Here is a 21125-nt window from a genome sequence, read left to right as displayed (position 1 = left end):
TTTAAAAACCACACCCCCTATGTGTGTGTGTGTGTGTGTGTGTGTGAGTGCAGAGAAAGAGAGAGAGAATACTGTAGTGACCTATGTGCCATCTGGTGGCTGTATTGTTACACTGCAAAGCAGATCTTCAACAAAAGTTGCAAAAACAATACAGAGATTTTCAAGCCTGGAAAATCATTTTAATAAGTATTAATTAACAACATCAGAATGACTTAATGAGACATATTAATCCATTACAAAAGAACAAATAGACAGATAAAGAGCAAACATGTCATTTGCATTCATGATTTTTTTTTCCCAGCTGAAAGAAACAGTCATTGCTTTGCATGATTAAGTCATGAATTAACACTAAATTTATTACATGTAATGACAAATTAATACAAACAATGAATTCATTTCTAAATTTATGAATACACTGTACAAGTGAAAGAAAAACAACAAAAGGAGCAAGACATCACGGGCCACCGCATTTTTATTCCAAATAAGTTACAAACAAACCTCTAGTATATTAGTGTACTTAGTACCAAAACAATAGAGGATTTGCTGTGTTCACATAGACATGTGAAAATATCACAGTGTGTATATTACATGTGCATATATTAAACACACACACACACACACACACACACACGCCTACATGTATGAAAGCACATATATACATACAGTACAACAGCCACATCATGCAGTCACATGTAGACTCTGGAGTCTTGACTCAATGCTACTGGTTATCTTCACTTTCTCTACTCCGTGCGCCAACAGAAATAAAGTGATGCTCATTTTTCAGGATTGAACAGGAAATCATGACAGAAACACAGCCAGCTGCTTCTGAGATCCCACACAGAACAGTGAAAGAAGAAGAGGGAGTCCCTAGAAAAGCACAGCTAAAGATATCAACAGAATACAGCTCACAGCTAACATGTGTCTGCTTTAAACGCATTGAAAAGTAGTGGTATTTTCTTTTTCAGTGTCATGGAACACATTTCAATCAAAGCAGAGACAGATTAACTATATACAAGAGTATAACAGTGTTATTTCCAAGACATGATTAGTGACAAAGAAGCAAACTCTTAATCATGATCCTACAAAAAGACATCGATAGACACCATAGGAAAAGGTGCACCAGTAAGACCTTTGGCCCTGACTTGAATTAGATTCATGTACAGTACAGTAAAATAGGAGTTGTGCCCCTTTCACACTGCATATAAAGAATGAAGTCTAGTGCACAATGAAAATTAACACTGAAGCACCATTTGGAACACAGCAACTAGATAGTTAAAAGTGAAAGTATTTCCACAATGGTAAATGACAAACTATTAGTCAGAGCACACATACGGCTGTTTGTAAGGATATAAGGCTGTGTTCATGTCACATAAGATGATGGCAGAGTTAGGAAAGATTCCCACATTACTGAAGCTAGCATGTCTGTATAAGGGTTAAAATACGGTGCACTGATAATACAGCGTTATAGCCGTTAAATTTCGTTTATTCTCCCTGAATGAGGGACTAGTGAGAGGGATCCCCATTTCCCTTTTCAAGAAAATTTCCCAGACGTAGCTATAGTGTTGACAGTATTTATAAGATGACTAGTAATTAGTGTTAACTCAAATATGACATGACTGCAGCAGGATCTAATGAAAAGGCTCAACATCCATCCCAATCTCTACATGCAATACTAGGAAAACTGAAAACTGATGTTTATAGCGCAAACTGTAACAACAGGTTTCATTCCTTTTTCTCGATAAGGTGATATTTAATACAAGATCATTTGAAGAATCTGAATCATTACAGCAGTGTGAAAAGGGCATTTCTTGTTCTAAAAAAGACAAAGATAAGAGGAATCGGCCTGACATCTGTTATGTCGTTGTTTTTGCCGTGTAGCATTCAGGTCCTGAAAATGCTACATAGAGAATATCCCAGCTGTCCATATGGTCAGACTGCAGATACTCTCAGCTCACTTTCACTTCAGGCGCTGCATTCTGAACCATTTCTTAACAAAAGTAATAAGAGTACCAACTCTTTATAGGTTAAATTTCAAAGAAAATTCCTGCCTAGAATGAAGTGAAAGTGTGCTGAATTTGAAAGCTGTAAAGGTCAAGTCTGTAGGAGATGCTGAGTGTTAGAAGGCTGGAGTTCCCTCAGTGTCCCGCAAAGATCAGACTGAAGAGGTTATTGTCAAAATACTGAAAGAGGAAGCAAAGGACATTTTCTGCCGTGTCACCTTCAAGTTGATTATCTGTGACATTCCTCTTCCTGGATCCTTTGCTTTAATTAGATTATTAGCATGCCAGGGGAATATTAATAAACGCAAGTTTGCTGTAAGAAGTGAGGATCCATCTGTCTTTAAGAGCAATTCAGAGTCTGTATGACTGACAAACACGTGCATGCCACACAGTTTAGTTTAATGCTGAATAGTCTAATTTGTTCAGAGGACTATAAACTAGAAATGAAGGTGTTTGGTTTAACTTTGGATCAAATAACACAGAAAAGCAAGATGACAACCCTGTATTGCACTGAATGACAGACATATACTCCCTTCTCCATAAAGAGCCTAAAAGATATCTGCACTTTAAAGGCATCATAAAAGGTTTTTTGTCATAGTGTCTATACACAGAACAGTGCTGAAGCCTTACTAATTGGGTATCAGTATTAAAGTGTACCACAGTCCTCTCAAAGCAACACTTCATATAGTCACTCCACCTCTCTCACACAGAAACAAACTTGAGTCCATTTGGGGTGTTTGATATCCTTAAGCCACTCAGTGAAGAGTGCAGATAGTCTCCCCTGAGAGACTTTTGCTGTCAGCTACATCAAATGTGTAATTCTGATTTATAGTGCACTGAGATTCTCAGCTAAACCTGTATTTTCCTGAAAAGAATGGATGAATTGCATACTGGATTCAGTCCCCTCAGAAGTCTGGAGAAAAGTAACTTGCACATACTCAAAATAGCATATAGAAAAATCTATACAAAAAGCCATTGGGTCCTGATCTGGTCGTATGTGTGAGTGCAAGTACAGTACAGTGATTGTGGTATTATTGTTACATGTGTTTGGTCCCTGGGAGATGAGCTACTGCAACAAATACAAGTGAGACGTCGGACTGTTAGTAACGAAGGAGATTTTCAATGTACACTCATAGTCTTACAGTTTTTTGCACAAAGTCTGCAGTTTCCTGAAAGCATCATGCCTCTTTTTTTTTTTTTTTTTTTTTTTTTTTTTAACTGTATTCAGATTTCAGTGTTCATCAGAGGGATACACTTGACCACCATCAAATCTTGAAAAGTTGATCCTTGTAGAGATTTTCACATGACACAGTAGGAACAAAAAAGGATTGGAGAGAAGGAAGCTCTTAGGAGACACAGTTTGGTTCACTCGGTGACATAATGTGACTGAAAATGTAATAAGGGTATTCCCCCAAATGTTAATATCAATAATTTTAGAAATGACAACCAAATTAAATTAAATCTGACACATTGGATTACCTGATAAAACAGCAGGTCTTCCTGCAATCAAACACAATTTGCAGCCATAAAGGACCTATGGGAACAACCTCTAATATAAACAAAAATATAGCAATCAGATTCCCACTTATAAAGAAATTCATGAGGCTTATCAAGTTTTGTCTCACTCATATTAAAATAAAGTCTTTGTCTGCCTCCTCCCCAGAGTCTGATGACTTCTTGCCCGCTGCCTTGTCTGGGTTTGGAGAGTGGTCCTTAGTCTTGAGGGAGCCTTGGTCCTCGGAGTTGGTACGAAGAGGGCTGGATCGCTGAACTGAGTCTGACACAGACCCCGTCCTCACTGAACAGAGGGAGAGGGAGAGGGGGAGAGAGAGAGAGCGAGAGAGAGAGAGAGAAAGAGAGAGAGAGCGCAGATGACAGTAAGTGTTAATATTGCTAAGAACAAGGGGAAGAGAGGAGACAAAGAAGAAATCAGGGAGAGTAACAAACAGGAAGTGAAGGAAATGACGGAGAAAATGATAAATTATTTGGATATTTATATGGGTAGATTTTTTTGGGGTACGTGTAGCTAAAGTATTCTGCTACAGCTGTTTCATCTTCCCATCTACAGCCAGCTGAATCTATAAAATAAAGCAGGAAGTGACACAGTGACTACTCAAGAGGGGCTCCTGCTCCACAGTGCTGCTGGAGTGATCTTGATCATCTTTTTCACATTCTCCTCTGTATCTAGCCAACTAATGGCCCTTGATTTACTCGTAAAAAAGAAGTTTACACTGCTTTGAACCCTGACACACATGATATGGTTCAGTGCTTTAGGACAAAGGGAGGAAAATGTGTCCCTTTGATGGCACAGACAGAAACAGACTCCCAAAACTTTTAAGTTTCTCTTGAATCATGTGATATGCATATATATATAAAAAGAATGACACAAATTTTCTTAAACTTCTGTGGGGGAGACGCAAAACAAAGAACGATCAAATGAAGTAGAACATGACTTCAATAATAATTTGCCTGAAAGCAAACATGAATCAGATGTGAATCAGACACCAGGGGGTGTCACTGATAACATACAGTCAAAAAAAAGGGAAGAGAGGAGGAACAGGGAGGAGCAGGGGAGAAAGGAGAACAAAGTATAAAAATAAATAAATAAATAAAAAGATCAGAGAGAAGACGGACAGAAACATCACCAAGCTGCCTGCTTGTCTGTTGCATAACAGATATCAGTCATAATGTGTAGACAGACAGCAGACACAAAGTCAAAGTTGGAAATCTGCAATGGCCGCAGGATAAGAGTACGGTGAAGGAGAGTAAATGGCACCTGCAATTACCAGTGCAGCTGAAAATCTGTTTAACACGATGGCATGAATGAGTCAAGCAGAGCTTGAAAAGATTTTGAGTGTTTTTGTGGCCCACCGTCCTGAGATGTTTTGTTGGCAGTGCTCCCTGACTGCAGACCAGTCTGGCCTTCTTTATCCTTCTCTGGCAGCACCCTCTTCAGTGTGGGAGGAAGAGCCGTGACCTTAGGAGACAAGCTGCCACTGCTGGGGGAATCTGAGCTCTCATCTGTTGAGAAAACATGCAAATAATATATACTTATCACATTATATTATCTTGATCTTGATCGACATTATCAATCGTATACAAATATAATCTCGTCTCTGACACAAGCTAACAGATACACTTTACCTGCAGAGTGCAAACATTTGATTTCTAATGGTCTGTTTTAAAATCAAAATATCCAGCAGAGATGTGGCTTATGAAGATACAAACTGAATCAGAGCCAATGCTCAGACTGTACCTATGCTCCTGCTGCTGCTGGTCCTTGGCTTCTGTGGGATGGTGGGTCGGGCAGCCAAGGTGGGCTTCGCTCCCTGTGGCACAGGTGGTTTTGGACTTACTGGTCCCCCTGGGGAACTTGAGGAGGACGTAGCCCTGAGACGAGGGACAGGTTCCGGCTTGGTCTCACCACGAGAAGGGTTCTTCTCTGGAGAACCAGGGTCTGATTTATTAATTGAGCCTGTGGGAGACCTGCCTTCTGAAATGGTGGGCTGGGGCTTAGCTGCTGACACACAGAAAACAAAAAATAAATAAATAAATCTAATAAATCATGCACACAATGAATTTTACATTTTGTATTATGGGCATGAATCCTAACCCAACTTAAGTAGAAATTCATCAACCTTGTCTCCCTGCATTTGACAGGTTGTGAAAAATGTGCTGCCTCAGAAAGAACAATGAAAATTTTATGTTTATTTCATCAGATAAAACAGCTTACCTGCTGCGCTGCTGTCAGGCCTGTCAGGGCTGGAAGACTGGAGGACACACGAAATATTGAATCATTATGGGAGTGCAAACTTTTTCCTTTGATGAAATGAAAACTTGCACGTACAAACACTCCATGTATAAATTCTGTGCAAAATTTTAATGCTGCCTTTTTAAGCCTGATGTATGTTTTACACATTGCAGTCAGTCATTACATACAGTATAATTTTAGCTTCACGTCTTTATTTCAGCAGTGACTGGAGAAGTGCGGGGCTGTGATCCTGACTGTATATGTAACACTGCTGTGCAACATTTTAACACAAGGGGGCGCCTTTGTGTTTGAAAATGCAGCTCACACACTCAAGCTCTTCATTAACAAACTGCCTCCTGAAAAGCTCCCTCTGGATTTTACCTGCATACACAAAGACTCACATGTGACACACACATGTGACACACACACACACACACACACCTGGAAGCTGGCCAGAACAAGCAGATGGCAGGAGAGGCTTTAGTGCCACTGATACAAGGTCAGAAAAAACCCTAATGCTGCAAACACCATAAACCTCTTACTACACACACAAACACACACACCATTTTCAGTGCAGTAACTACACAGGGACTGATAATACATCTAGTAAACACAGACTTACAGGTGCCAGCATCAACTCACATTTCACAGATGCACACAAATAGTCCACAGAACATCTAGTTATTGCCCTTATGTGCTCCCCTTGAATCATAATAAGATTTATTTTAAATAAAACAACTTTGTATGCTTTTGAGGAAATGATCAAATGAATGTTGAAAAGAGACACAAAGAGGTGATGGAACTGGGTGCACTTTTAGTTTGGGGTCTTCAAGTGAATTTGGGAATGTAAAGTAGGTCAAATATTCGCCTGACATTTGTGTCCTGCTGTGAGTCATGACAGAGAATTTGCATATGAGCCTTTCTTCTTGTCTTCATTCAGTCCATTTGCTGTTCATGCTTCCATCTCTTCCACTGTGCACTTCACTCCCTCCCTCCTCCTCGTCTCACCTTGTCGTCTGGCAGAAAATCAGGGTTGTTTGTGTTGTTTCATGTCAACGTGTTGACAGGCACAATAACTAGCCCGAAGATAGACACAAGTCTCAACATCTGTGTGTGCCTGTGTGTGTAGATGCTTCTCACGTTGTGTGATACCCCAGCTGGAACCCACAGCTAGTGGGGGCTGAAGAAAACAGCTTTGACAAGTTGAGCGTGAACCCCTACAGCGTTTGTTCTTATCTGAACAAGCATTCCTGTACATCTGACTGCCCTTCCATGTATGTTAATTTGACATTAACAAAAATAGCAAAAAGATTACTTCAGTTCTCGACTTGGACAAAGTCTAAAGCTCTGCTTTTCTTCATCATTAAAACTGCAATAAATGGCCTAAATTATCAAGCTAAAGTCTTATGTTTATTAAAACAGTTTTTCTTTTTAATATTATTGTACTGTCTCACATACACAGAGGAAGTCTGGACTTGAGTCCAAAGGTAATTTGAAATTCTTGCAGGTAATGCAACTTAATTTTAGAACATTACAGTCATTTTTTAAAAATGTTTTTTAATTGAACTATTTCAGTTATACGTGCTTTGTATTTAATGTGGGGAGTCAGCATAATTATATAGTGCTACGGGATTCAAACCAGGCACAAGATCTTAACCACATGTTGCTGTCTCCCATTTGTCCCCTATTTCCCTTGTTTCTTCCAACCCAGTTTTTTTTTTTTTTTAATTTTTTTAAATCACACCACCAAACCTTATGTGCTCTCCTCTCCTGCTTGGCCTTCATCTCTGCCAGGAGGCCGCTGCCCATCATCTGTAAGCCCGGGTATCGCCTGCCTCCCTGAGGACTGCCCCTGCCGTCCAAACCCTCCCAGGGTTCGTCTATGGAGTCTGGTGTCCGCAGCTCCTCTGAGCGGTCTGAGCTGCTGCTGTAGTCTGTGGGCTGTGAGCGGGTGGAGGCATCTCTGCAGCAAACACAGGAATTAATAGTGAGCTAGGGGTGGTACACTGAGACTGACTTAGTTAGAGGGTGTTTAGTGTTTTATATCAAAAAAACTATTCTGTTTTTGATAATCTATACCTGGACTTTGTCTCGGGTGCTGGGCTCTTTGCTGCCACCTTTGGTGAGGAGGGCTCCTCAGGGATGGCGGAAGTTGGCGTTGAGGCTACAGAAGCCAAAGACGTAGCCAAAGTTGAAGGGGTTGTCTGGTTTTTCTCGGACTTATCCGATTTGTCTGATTTATCGGATTTATCCGATTTGGAGGAACGTTTGATGAGGTTTAGGAATCCTCCTTTGCTCTTCTTCTTCTCTCCATCCTGAGATTCTGAACTCTTCAGGGAACGTCTGAGAGGAGACAGAACGAGAGACAAAGTGACAGATCAACGTGAGATGTAACATGTTCAATGTATATGGCGCTTTAGATAAAAAATATATAATGATAGATAACTGGAGTGTAATCTTTACTTGGAATCCATCCTCGTGACTTTTGTAGAGAAGAACTCATCTACACCCTCATCGACCCTTCCCATGAGGCCGTTCTGTTCCCCGTCCTGGGATGGAGCGCTGCTGATTTGCTGAAAGAGGAGGATGTAGAATCTGATACCATGTCTGGAGCACCTGACTGTTTAATACTGTTTAAATTTATCTTGTAAGCAGTAAGTCTCTTCTGGGGCTACCAGTGTCTTGAATTGAACTTGTTCCACCTGCAAAGCCCTACTCACAGGTACTTTACTGGAATGCATTTTCTTGTTACGACGGGGTCGTAGTTTGGTGAAGTGTTGCAGCTTTTTTTCCTCCTCAGACGGCAGGTCACCCATCACTCCCGGTGAACGATGCTCCAGTTTCGGAAGGACCTGTGATGGAGTAGGAGGAGTTCGAGATGAAGTGTCCTCAACATGGATAGGGACGTCCTCCAGGGCCTTATCCAGGTCAAACTCCATCTCTGTGGGACAGGATGGTCATTAGGAGGTTTGTAATTAGACTGAATACTTTCAATGTTCATCTGTTCACCTGTCATCAGGTGTAAGTAGCATCTGCACTGAAGAACTATTCGAAAGGCTGAATACAGAATGATTAATAGCAGTCATCCTGACCACCCTGGAGTAAGTTTTTAGAGTGTAAAGCAGAAAGATAAGCTACTACATAATTCTAACAATGCTCAATGGGATAAAATATAAGCCAAAAAAATGTAACAAACCGCTTACCAAAGGCACGAGACACTGGCCGAAGCATTCTGCTGTGGATGCTCTTCCTCTTGGACTTAGGAGTCATCTGAAAGAGATAATCATACTGATCATAATCAGACACAATCTGTGGTAACTGTTAATAAATTATATTATTTTGAGACTGGTTGAGTTTTAAGTTTGAAATGCCAGCTTTGATCTTCAAACAGAAAACCTCATGGGAGAATTTGTCAGTTTATAAGCAAACCAGCTCCTTTTTTCCTATCTTGGATTGTGTCTACAGTCTACTTGCAGCTAACACTAGATTTCAAAATCTGCCACTTTGCTCTAAGACCAAATGTCACCATATTCAAACAAAACAATCTAAATATAATAACGAACAAGAGAGGTAATTATCTGCATTGATTCTCTATATCACACACATTTCTATAAGGTAATAATAACAAGGCATCTTGAGCTACACATAGACAGGAACTTTTTATGTTTAGACAAGGTCTAACTAACTCCACTGTCCACATACATTGGTAAACAGTAAACATGTTGCATTTTATATGGAACTGTGAACCATATTTATAAAGGTGGCGACGACAGACATCATGTGGAGAGGAACAGTGCAGTGTGGCTCAGTACATTAAAAATATATACCTTTTCAGTGTGATCATTCAGCAGGGTGAAATATATTTAGTGAGTGAGAAAGTGATCGACTACAGTGCCCAACTATACTCATACTGATTTTTTTTCTGCACTAGGTTTTACAAAATCATAGGGATGAAAAATAAAATATAGGAGATGTTTTGTGCCATAGAAAAAAGTGAGAGAACACACAGCTGTATAGCAGGCAGGGCACGGTGAGGAGACGCAGGAAAGGGAAAGAAAAGCAGGATGAATAGAAAGTGGATTGAGAGGAGAGTATAGAGGTCCAGTCCACAACTACTTACACTGGTGCAGCACAATGTCTCCATGGAGCAAAGGTTGAAAGAGAAGGAAAACCAGAGGGAAAGAAGAAGGAAGAAAGACAACACACAGTAAGGCCTAGTGAGGACAAAAATGAAAGAGAAAGCCGGGACAGATTATGTAAAATAGGAGTAAGCGGAGATTGTGAGGACGTATAAGATGCAAAGAAGAGTAGGACACCAGAGAGACAGACAGGACCAGGTGGTCAATGAATATTTATTTCTCTTTTAATTTCATCTTTGTTTCAAATGTTCGACTCTCCCTTAGTCTCCATCCTTGAACGCCTGCAGACAAGAATGTAAATGACAGAATCCATCAAACCTAAACGTTTTTTTTTTTTTTTTTGAAGCTTCCTGCTAGACTCCACGCACATATCTGCCCTCACAGAGTACATACATCGCAACCTCAGCAGCCAACATGGCCTGTTTTCAGCATTTGTTAAAAAAAAGTTTACTGAACAAGAGTGTTCCTTACATTAATATCAAAATCAATCCTCAACGTCTATTTTTTCCAGCAGAGGCCAGTAATAAGTCAAGTGTAATTGCTTGAATTTGTGCAATACTTGGCAGCAAGACAGAAGAAAGATTTCACTGTAAATCCAGCAAAAACATGGTTTTCATGAATAAAAACCATTAAAACTAACCCACGACGTCCGACTATGTTGTAACCTACCATGCACGTCTCCAGATCCTCCAGCCTTTCAGCCTCCAGTATCTCGGCTGACGCCCGTTTAGGAATCTTCTCTTCTGGGATGTCCAGATCTACCGACTCCTGCTGCACCAAGGGGCGACCTCGCCGGACCAGATGGTCTGCCTGGGAGGACGAGAGAGGAAGAGAGGAAACAGGAAGTAAAGGCGTTGTGAAAAGAAGATATGAATGCAAGGAGCAGAAGAGGAATAAGAAGACGTGGAGAAGGGTGTGGGAAGAAAATTAAACAAAATGAGCTCATTCTACTGAAAGAACTGGCAAGATTGGAATTCAGAAAGAATAAATGAAGGCTGATGGAGCTGAGACTAAATTATAGCAAATGAGAGGGCTTAAGTTGTGAACAGCCATTGTGAATAAATCAGTGAGCCAACCAGGAGATTTCCTTTGACCTCGGGCTTACCAGTGTGAGTTGAGAAGTGGAAAGAGCCTCCAAAATCTCATCAACAATACGATCAGACAGGAAGGACGCCAGACTCAGCTTCACCTCACTGGCAGAGAGAGAGAAAAAGGGAGTGATGGTCAGGCAGCAGTGCAAGAAGGTGACAAGAGGTCACAACAGACCCAAACCACAGACAGATCACAGTGATTTGTCTTTGAAATGTGTAGTTAACATGTACATATACATAATACTATTCAACACCCACACACACCTGATCTTGTTGATAATATCCACCCCAGACTGCTCCAGGAGGGTTTTGGTGACAAAGCTTTTGGGTACGACCATCTTGGCAGAGCTGGCTTTCATTAGCTCTGCACGAAGATTACTCCTCTTCATCACATGGGGACACAGAGACTCTGCTGCATCCACCATCGACTCCAACAGAGCCTGGAGGGAGTGAGGATAAGGGACGGATGAGTATACATCTTGATTTGATGATCCACGGCCACTTAATCTCAAAGGAACGCTTATGAACACATGACACGGGTGCATTTGTCACAGACTGAATGTACTGAAAGTTATATAATATTGGTAAAATATTGTTTCTTTAGTTTGGTTACATTTTTTTTTCCGTCACCTTCTCATTGCTTTGATATTTCTGCTTTTAAATTTCAACAGGTCAATTTCACTATTATTTTATTATTTCTTTTTTATTTTTAGAATTTGTTGGTTTTATTTCGCAGCCTTGTGTGAAGCACTTAGTCACTGAGAACCTGAAAAGTGTAAATAAAGACTATTATTATGAACCACTTATGTGTGCTGAAGTCTTTTCCCTAGATTTTCTGTTAGTTAACTTACACTGCCAGTAGGTAGTGCCTATTTTCTAATTTGCTTTCTTTTTATCACAAATAGCCTGTAAACCACAGATACTGTATGTGCTACGATGTTATGATTACATGATGTATTTAGACCCACTTATCACGTTGAATTTAAGCTCTTAACAATTACCTTAAAATATCTTTTTGTTGGCTATCACCTTTCTGTCATTATAACTCTACCTGCAGCTGCTGGTCCATGACGGTTGTCACCTCCCCAGCCATAGACTCCAGTTTCTCCTGGATGGGTCCCATTGATGAACTGTTCACTTCCTCTCTGGCAGCTGATCCTAGGTGGTACAGATTAGGGAGCAGCTGGGGGGGGCACAAAGGTGGACATAGGATGGAAAGAAGAATCAAAGAAAGGATGTAAGAAACTGCAAGACACCTCACCTCCACCTGATCGTGAAGATAAAAGCTGTAAGTCCTCACCGTTTTAGAGTTCCTGGCATCTTTGATGAGGCTTTCTGCTGACCTGACGTCCTCTAAGATGGCATCTGTCTCTGAGTTCCTCAGAGAGTTCAGGTGGTCCTGCACCTTCACACAAATCCTGTCAATCACCTGGAAGACAAATACAAGCAAGAAAGTACAGACTGAATACACTATTGACCTTTACTGTACCAAGCAATTGAATGTAATTTCAAGTGAAACACTGTATTTACTGTATCTGGAACAGTCCTATACACATTATACACAATTTCATATCAGGTTTGGTTAAAGACATGGATAATGGTGAACATAAATCCAGTACTCACTGTGTGTGTGTGTTTGTATCACTTTGTGTACGAACCTGTTGTGTGGTTGTGGTTACGATGCCCTGCTGCAGCCGATAGGCTTGTTCCTGCAGGTATTTTCTGGTTTCATGGTTCCTGTACAGATAATTCTCAATCTGTGGGGACAAACACAAAACCACTGTCATGATAATAAACCAAAGTGATAGTGAGGTAAATCAGACATTTAGTATGTATATGTATGTCTATATCTACAATATACAAATCCTGCAACACTATGTCAAGGCACCTGGAGGCTGGATGAACCAATGAGAATTGCTGACATACCTTTAGCAAAGCGTCCTCTGTTTTTTCTGGGCTGGCCTTCAGAGCCTGGGAGGCATCGATGATGGGGATGGGCATGAAACGAATGGTGAAGTTCCTAATGGCGACACAGCCAGAGGACCACAGTTAGTTCACATTACAGAAGAAAGGACATACAGACATTAGTTTTATAAAGATGAAGGAGGGTGATGCATTTTAATACACGCAGATTGTCATTACACTCAGCATAGTACAATAGGAAACATATAGTGGGATGTGGTGCAGCGGGGTTGGGTCTGCTCTCACACTGGTTTATAACAGAGCAATGAACTGGTGCCATTACAGAGGGCATTGATCTTAAACTAGAGGTCACCACACAGTATTAATAGTCATATAATGATGAGGATGATACAGCAGAGGTGAAACAGGAAGAGAGTTGAAAACGAGTTAAGTTCAGAGACAAAGGAAAAGCAAGAGTGTGAGTGAGATGTTGACGACCGTCGGCCTCAAAGGTAATTAATCTTTGCTCAGATATGAAAATCTCCCTCTCCATTTTGCCTGCATACACAAAAACACATAAAGTGTGTGTGAGTGTGAGTGTGTGTGTTTACAGGATGCTGGGAATAAGTGCAAATGTTATTTTTATTTAGATTTGCAGATTTTTTTTTCCCTCAATTTAATTAAATTGATCCTTCATGATAAAAAATGCGAAATATTGAAAAATTAAAAAATATTTTTTACTATCACAATTTCTCCAAATTACTTTTGTCCAATTAAATCTATCTAAAATCCAAAGACAAAAAAGCAGTTGCATATTGACTTTCTGTAATTAATTAATTGTTGCAGTTCTACTTGAAATGCATGTGGGACAAACTCAACTGTTTGATATTGACAAGCATTGTACATACGATATGCGGATGATGATTTGCATACTTTATTTACTTGAAAATGTTCACTTGCACGCATTATTTTTCAGTGCTGAAAGTCTTGAAAAACTGACAGAGAAAGAACACCAGAGGCATGAGGAAATTGCCTTAAGGGAACTGAAATGTGAACACACACTGCTGAACAGAACAGAAAATAGGAACAAGAAAAAAAATGAAAAGAAAAATGTTGTTTCAATAATGCAATACAGAGACTCATAGGGGAAATGAGTAGATGTGCTGCTGGGAGAATATGATAAACAGAGAGAGAAGATGAGAGAGGTGGATGTACAGATGTGTCCCAGAAGCACATTTAGAGAAATGCACATGTGATTTCACGCTCACACACAGAATATTGAAGATTTCAGGCCCACAGACAGAAGAGACGGGAGGAAAAAATAAATCTATTCAGTCTCGAACTGCACTTTTTGTCTCTGCTTTGCTCTCTCGTACTTTTCCGTCCTCAGCATCTTAACCTCCGCCACCGTTTCTTTGTTGTTGTATTCTCTGTGTTTGTCACTCTCTGGTTTCCTTCCTCTCACCCTCTCCACTTCTCTTCCTGTCTAAACACACCTCAAGGTTTCCTCCTGTTTAGCACAAAGCCAAATGACATCTGGGCTGCAACAGCTAACCAGACATCCATCCCTTCAGAAGTTTTCAGTGGACCGGTACATGTATCCTGTATACTGATTAAAGTATAATCAGCATACAGTTATATACACATGTATGGAGTCAGAATAAGAAGATACAGACAGAGCTGCTTACTTCTCCAGAGCGGCTGCTACATCCTGCAGACCCTGAGGGCTGGTGTTGTTTTTATCCCAGATCACAGTCCTGCACAGAGAAGCACACAATGTGACACAACCAAAGCCGCAATGAATGAGTTCAGGTACGTCTTCCAAGGAGGTGGGGATTTTCAAAAATAACTGTTTAACGGGTAACAGTGGCTGTAGGGCTAAAAGGAAATCGTGTCAAGTGTTACGTCTTAGGGCCCTGACACGCCAAGCTGACGGCTGATTATTCTAATCTTAGTGGGGTTTTTTCATCTTATTGTGTTTTTAAGTGTTGTTGTGATGCGTTTCTTCACCTAACATAAAGCACTGTGAATTGACCCTGGCCTTCAAATAAGGCTGCAGAGCTAGTGACATAATGCAATGTTTTTAATATTTAATGTCATTCATAATGTACATAATTATAGTGTGATATAAACTTTACATGGACATACACTCACCTGAGTTTGGAGTTGATCTGCAGCGCCTTGGCCAGCATCTTGGCTCCCATGTCCCCCATGGCGTTCCCGCTGATGTCTAACCTGGTGAGTGTGGAGTTGCTGCCGAGGGCATTCAGCACGATGGTCAGATCGCTCTTTAGTCTGGAGTCTGCTAGTGACAGAGAAGTGAGGGGCTGGGGAGGGAAGATGTTTAGGGATGGGTTGGGAAGTGGGAGGAGAAAAGTGTTGAGAGAAGGTTTATATTATGGTGATGGTAGTATACAATCTTATTATGACTGACTGTCATATCTCCTGTGTTTGTGTCACAGGACAGCAGGATGGTTGTTGATTTATCAGTCAACTTCTGGCTGTTCAGCAGAGTCAGAATTGATCAGCTGCCCTCCATTTCTCTGTATTTATTCAGTTTTGGCATCACCAAGCATTTGAAGTAGGTTTCTTTGCCCTTGCTGTATATCACTGCCAACTTTAACAAAAACCGTTGTGATTGTCTTTTAGGCTGTGCCAGCTTGTTGTCCCAGACTGAATTTATTTACTGTCCACAGACGCTTGGTTTCCCTTTGTCTTCTATGTCTCATTGCTGACTCTGTTTGATTCCCTCACACATACTGAGGTCACTTCTTGAGAGAACATGAACTGTCAGAGCTCATGGCAACTTTGACACCACTAAAAAGATCATCAAAGAAAACAATTGAAAGTGTAACCATTAAGGAAAGCTGTAAGGATTCACTCAAGGAATACAATCTTAGTTAGACTGTTGTCATTACCAGGGAATCGTCGGAGACGTTTTCCTGCAAATTTTATTTTTCAAAATGGCCTATCGTCCAACTTCTTCAAAGAACTCTTTGTTCTTTCCAAAGACTGGCAACTCAAAAGGGCAGAGGATCATGTGGGCTTCTTTAAAATGTAAAAGGTATCTACCACTCAAAATTCCACAGGGTTCAGCACTGGATCAAGAGGATTCCTTTGTGATGTGAGAGTGACAGAAAGATGTCCAAATGTTCAACAGTGTCTGTCTGTTCAACAGAGATGATGTGCTTTATGACGCATGCCATTTACACAGCTGGAGACTCCTGGGAACCTTCTTCACAAAGACATGCTGAGGATAAAATTAGCTCCTTGCTGTCTGAGTTTGGAGAAGCTCTTAGATAAGTGACGTGTCAGTCCTAATTTTACAGCTGTCTGTGAGTATTATTTTAATTATTTCTCAAACCAAAAAAGCACTCTTCTGATTTATTTTTAATTTCATGTTTTCCTTTATTTTATTTTTTAAGAAGTTTAGCATAAACACTTTAATAGATTTATAGAATTTAATGTTTTTTAAAATTTACAATTCAATTATAAAGTTCTACAATTGAGTAGAAGTAAAGTACTAAAGTACAAGTATATTACTTGAGTATGTTGAAAATGTATTTATTTTATTTTCCACCCGCTGCACTAAATCATGTTTAGAGGTCAAACCCACATGATGGCTTCCTGTGTAGCATTTTCAGCGGGACTAAATCTGAATCCTCCTCCACGTGAATTAACGCAGTGGATGTCAAGTTACACTCCCAGTAAAGTTAGTTCTGTGGTGTTCATAGGTCGACAGCAAAGAACTCAAAAGATTAAAGCCAGAGTTCATGAGTTTGTGCGATGCCTGAGTTATGACATGAATACATATTTTGCTCTCTAATGAAGATTTTGTCTTTGAAGTGACAACGTGATGGGGGTATTTTATAGAACGCTGAGCGATGAGTGTGTTGTGGAATGGCATCGACGGGTTGATAAAGGCAGAAAATTACTTTTTTTATGTCTTGTCTGAGGATGCAGCGAGAATTATCTACTGCCTGCATGTGCTCCTGTGGGGCACAGACATTAAACATGCAAATTTAAAAAGGTTCAATTTATGGACCAACAACTAACCCACAGCCAATTCTTTCTCCGGTGATGTAAACTACAAACAAGATCCCTATCACTGGGTATCACTGCCTCCTAAATGAGAATAAAAATCTGGACAAAAAATGTGCTACTATCTCATAAATCCAGTTCACTGGCTGTAACAGTAAACGAAGAAGAAGGGAAGTCTACAGCGTTAACGTGTGTATGTTCCGCCAATACCTCTAACTACAAATCCTGTGCCTCTGTATGGCTGCAGCACATGGCTTTCAGCAGCTCGGATTCTTGGCCCTCATTAATCACTAAAATGATGAAATCATTGCCCTGCGTCTGCATCCACATCGTGTGCAATAAAACCAAGAAAATGAAAAACTGTAAGGCAAAGATGCGCAAATAAAAGTGACCTTATACCAGAGACATATTAATCTATTTAATGTATGTCTGTGAAATGAAAAATTGTGTTTAATATTCTGATGAAACTCATTTATCCTGCAGAGTGCGTTCAGAAATAAAACAGCCTGTCTCTACACCACAGTCAAAACAGCCTCCTCGATGGGAAGATGAGGCTCTTATTGATTACTCTTTCTCAAAAAATAAAAAATTATTATTATTATTGTTGTTATCATCAGGAGAAATTGGTGTACACACGTACCTTGTTTTCTCTTTTAGATACTCTCCACCAATTCTGAAGCATAGAGATGATTTATTGTGATTTAACAGGAGATATTCATATTTCTTGGCCAGGGTAAATTTTTGGGAGTTTCACCTTTACCTTTAATTTTCCCAGGACCAAGCTGAGTTTCCAAGAAATTATTGCCCTGGCTAAGAAATAATCCAGTTGTGAGCAGGCAACTCTGGACAGAGCCAGACTAGCTGCTTCCCCAGCTCATCAGCGTCATTTTTAGTGGATAAAAACATGAGAGTGCTATCTATACATCTGAATAAAGTTCGCTTATCTGTTTATATTCTGGCTGGCATAAGTCACCACAGGTCTAACTGCCTGGACTGCAGCCAGGACACAGAAACAACTACGGGCTAGATGTGCTGCCTGGAGCTGCGTCGTGCGCTCTGACAGAGCCAAAGCAGAAAGAAAGATGTGCTGTTGAATAAGATTTGAAGCTTGTTATCTCTACAGGCCTTCACTTATCTGTGTTTAAGCGTCAGCTCTGGCGGTTCAACAAATCCATGCGCCACAGCTTCTTTTATCAACAAGACCTTCTCTGAGATCAGCTGTCCTATGGAAGCTGACCCATGCCACCTTCCATTGCTACCTCTATTTTTTTTTTTTTTAATTCCTTACTATCCTTAGCGAGCATCCTTTGACCTCTTCTTATCACTTTTTCAGTACCCATCAGTTTGGTTTCTCATTCTTTTCTTTCTCTGTATTCCACCTGTAAAGCCAGATAACCAGCTCATACACACACGCTATCTTCTCATGTACATAATGATACAGACAGACACACACACACACACACACAAACACATACATACAACAAGTGTCAAGAGGCCACTCAACACATCTATCTAGCACATCAGCCACTGAGGGAGACAACAAAAGGCAGACACTGAGGAAAAATGTGCTACAGCTCCCATGACGGGGAGAGAGGCAAAATGAGTGAGATGGATTGAGCAGCATTAAGATAGCAAGAAGCTGGAGGAAAATCCCTTTATTTCACTGCACGTTTTCAGAGCAATAAAGGAAACAGCTTAGCCAGCATCTTTTAATATCTAAAAATCCCCACTGTAGACACTGACAGTCACAGGGAGGGAAAATCCAAATTTTCAGAGCATAAGCTGTCAATGGTGGGTAAGTTTGGAATTTTCAAAATAGATGGTGATCATCATAAATCGCATGGTTTATACCTCATTAATCACTGTAGGGATGCTACATTCACACCACCCTTCAACAGAGAGGTCAGATGTCGGCTGTGGAGCAGCTGTTGGAGATTCAGTGATTTGTTGCCCCTCACAAAAACCAGACAGAGAAAGAAAATTAAAAACTTACCGACTCCTCCTCTTGAATCATTTGGACCAGGTTGTCCAACACTGGAGCAAGGTTTCTAAACCAGGCAGAAGAAAGACAGGAAGAGAAAAAAAAACTGAAGCAAACATATCATGAACACAATAACTGCACTGCGAGAACAACCTTTAGAAAACTGCACCGTACAGATTAAGTGCAGAAGAAAACTTTTTGATGTGAGTTTATGTCTTGGCAGCCTTTGGTCATTCACGACAGACCAGGCTAAGTCACCCTAAGCCACAACCAAACCCAACCCAGGCCTAACCACTACGGTTTCTCCCTTGGCCCCGGACTGCACACGTCAGCTATACACCCCTTCCACTCCTGGATTCTTACTTGGACTTGATATTGTTGAAGTTCTTGCCGAGAGAGAGGTGTCTGATGGATCGGTTCTTGGCCAACCACACCAGCAGAGTGGACAGGTCTGAGTCCAGACCTGGAGGTGGAGAAATAGGTCAGAATGAAAATAAAGTTAACTGATTTTGACAGATGAAGGCTGGGGACTTATTTAGCATGAGGCTAGTGTTGTAAATTTCAGTAAACATATGGTGGATGCTGTCTCACCGTTGTCAGAGATGTCTAAGCTCGAGATGTTTGGGATCTCGGCAATACAACCTTCAAGGATCTGAGAACCTCCTGACCGCAGCTGGAAAGACAGGAGGGCAAATCTTAATAATCTGATTATTTTCACAATTAACTGATTTATCCTTTTGTCTATAAAATGTCAAGAAAAATGTGAAAAATGCTCATCACAATTTCCCAGAGTGAAAGATTGTGTTTTTTTTGTCCAACCCACAGTTAAAAACCCAAAGAATCTTCATTTGCCATCATAAATGACAAGAAAAGCAACCCTTAAATTTAAGAAGCTGTTTGATATGTTTGATATTTTTCCTTGACTGAAATCATTAATTGATTATAAGAATAGCAGCAACAAATTTTCTTGTGATTAACTAATTTATTACAGCTCATGCTCAAACATATGACTCCCTAAGTGCTCTGCACAATGAGACAGCCTTTGGAGAAGTCTGCCTGATGACTTAAAAAAACAAACATAAATGTCACAGCGCTTCTACAAAGGTTTGCCAATGTTGGTACAAATTCAACAATGAGATTCATGTACACTATATATATATTATAAATTTGTGGATACCTGTGAACAAAACAAAGGGTTTAATGTGAAAACATCTGCATGAAAAGCTGAAGGATTCAATGCAGGAAACAAGCAGGATAGATTTGAGGAACTTGACTAACATGGCAATGAAATGGAAAAATGAGAAATAACTTAAAAGAATCATCCACAACAACTGCAGCAGGATGTCACTTCTGGTTAAATCTCTTAATTTCATGTGAAATGACAGAAATAAAGACCAAGAGAAGAATAGGATCAGCAGAAAATTATAATATCTGCCAAAACAGACGTGCAAATGAAAACGAGGCCGAACAAGATGTTGATTATTAAGAGGGAGCACATTAGTACTTACACAATGGCCAAGCTTACAGAGGCGTTAGGGGGAGAAAACAGCATGTCAGTGGCACGCCAACAATTACCAGCAACAAAACACACAGATGCTTAATGATCATCTTTTTAAAAACACACACTCATCGCTGACACACACTCTCAACAGGACTCACACACGCGGTCCTTATTTCGCATGCTGTCAGCCCACTCAGAGAGCAGTTTTGGGCTGCCTCCGCCAAACGGCTCATTAAGACTTCAAAAGGGGATGAACGCATCATTTTCCCCCGCAGCTTCAGTTTGGGAAGATTTCTATGGGAATCTGGAATTGGATTTCCTGTGTAATTTGTATTCATGTGTTATCTTTAGCAGCGCCATTGAATCTGCAGCAAGCTGCCTTTTCTGTTCGAGCAGGGGAGGGGATGAAGGCAAAGAGGCTAATGTGAGAGTGTGTGCTTGTGTGTGTGTGTGTGTGTGTGTGTGTGTGTGGGAGAGACTTGTGAACACCCCACCCCTCTGTGCAGCTCTCCCTGTCTGCCAAGTGTTCCATTAAACAGCCTCTTAGCGCTGTCACTGGCCTGTCAAATGGTTTTGGAGTGGATCCTAAAAAGCTGATTTCATTGGACTACTTTTGACTCCAAACTATTAAAAACCACACTCATAACTTGAGCTGACAAGAACACTCATACAAATGTGACCAACAGTAGAAATAGAATGAAAAAAAGGCTAAAAACAGA

At 40.5% G+C, this 21125-nt stretch overlaps 1 protein-coding gene across 4 annotated transcripts in view; it reads right to left on the bottom strand.

Moving 5' to 3' along the window:
* Window positions 1–163: 163 nt before the first annotated feature.
* Window positions 164–21125, bottom strand: part of LOC124064460 (F-actin-uncapping protein LRRC16A-like) — a 64023-nt gene continuing 43061 nt past the window's right edge. For 2 of the 4 annotated variants that reach the window (XM_046398944.1, XM_046398945.1), the window contains 22 exons: window positions 20414–20425; window positions 19497–19578; window positions 19269–19368; window positions 18918–18972; window positions 15038–15210; window positions 14572–14640; window positions 12908–13001; window positions 12640–12738; window positions 12282–12410; window positions 12033–12164; window positions 11246–11421; window positions 10996–11083; window positions 10560–10700; window positions 8955–9021; window positions 8472–8692; window positions 8215–8324; window positions 7831–8094; window positions 7504–7714; window positions 5734–5770; window positions 5257–5520; window positions 4872–5021; window positions 164–3798 (listed from right to left, as the gene is read on the bottom strand). In XM_046398944.1, the coding sequence (XP_046254900.1) occupies window positions 3626–3798; window positions 4872–5021; window positions 5257–5520; window positions 5734–5770; window positions 7504–7714; window positions 7831–8094; window positions 8215–8324; window positions 8472–8692; window positions 8955–9021; window positions 10560–10700; window positions 10996–11083; window positions 11246–11421; window positions 12033–12164; window positions 12282–12410; window positions 12640–12738; window positions 12908–13001; window positions 14572–14640; window positions 15038–15210; window positions 18918–18972; window positions 19269–19368; window positions 19497–19578; window positions 20414–20425 (2847 nt within the window). In that variant the 3' untranslated portion in view covers window positions 164–3625. The remainder of the gene's footprint in view (window positions 3799–4871; window positions 5022–5256; window positions 5521–5733; window positions 5771–7503; window positions 7715–7830; window positions 8095–8214; window positions 8325–8471; window positions 8693–8954; window positions 9022–10559; window positions 10701–10995; window positions 11084–11245; window positions 11422–12032; window positions 12165–12281; window positions 12411–12639; window positions 12739–12907; window positions 13002–14571; window positions 14641–15037; window positions 15211–18917; window positions 18973–19268; window positions 19369–19496; window positions 19579–20413; window positions 20426–21125) is intronic. The other 2 variants (XM_046398946.1, XM_046398947.1) reach the window with 2 other exon arrangements.

This window comes from Scatophagus argus, chromosome 9, assembly GCF_020382885.2.
Source record: "Scatophagus argus isolate fScaArg1 chromosome 9, fScaArg1.pri, whole genome shotgun sequence".
NCBI lineage: Eukaryota > Metazoa > Chordata > Actinopteri > Scatophagidae > Scatophagus > Scatophagus argus.
Note: the sequence above shows the minus strand (reverse complement) of the source record. Positions and strands in the feature narration are given on the sequence as shown.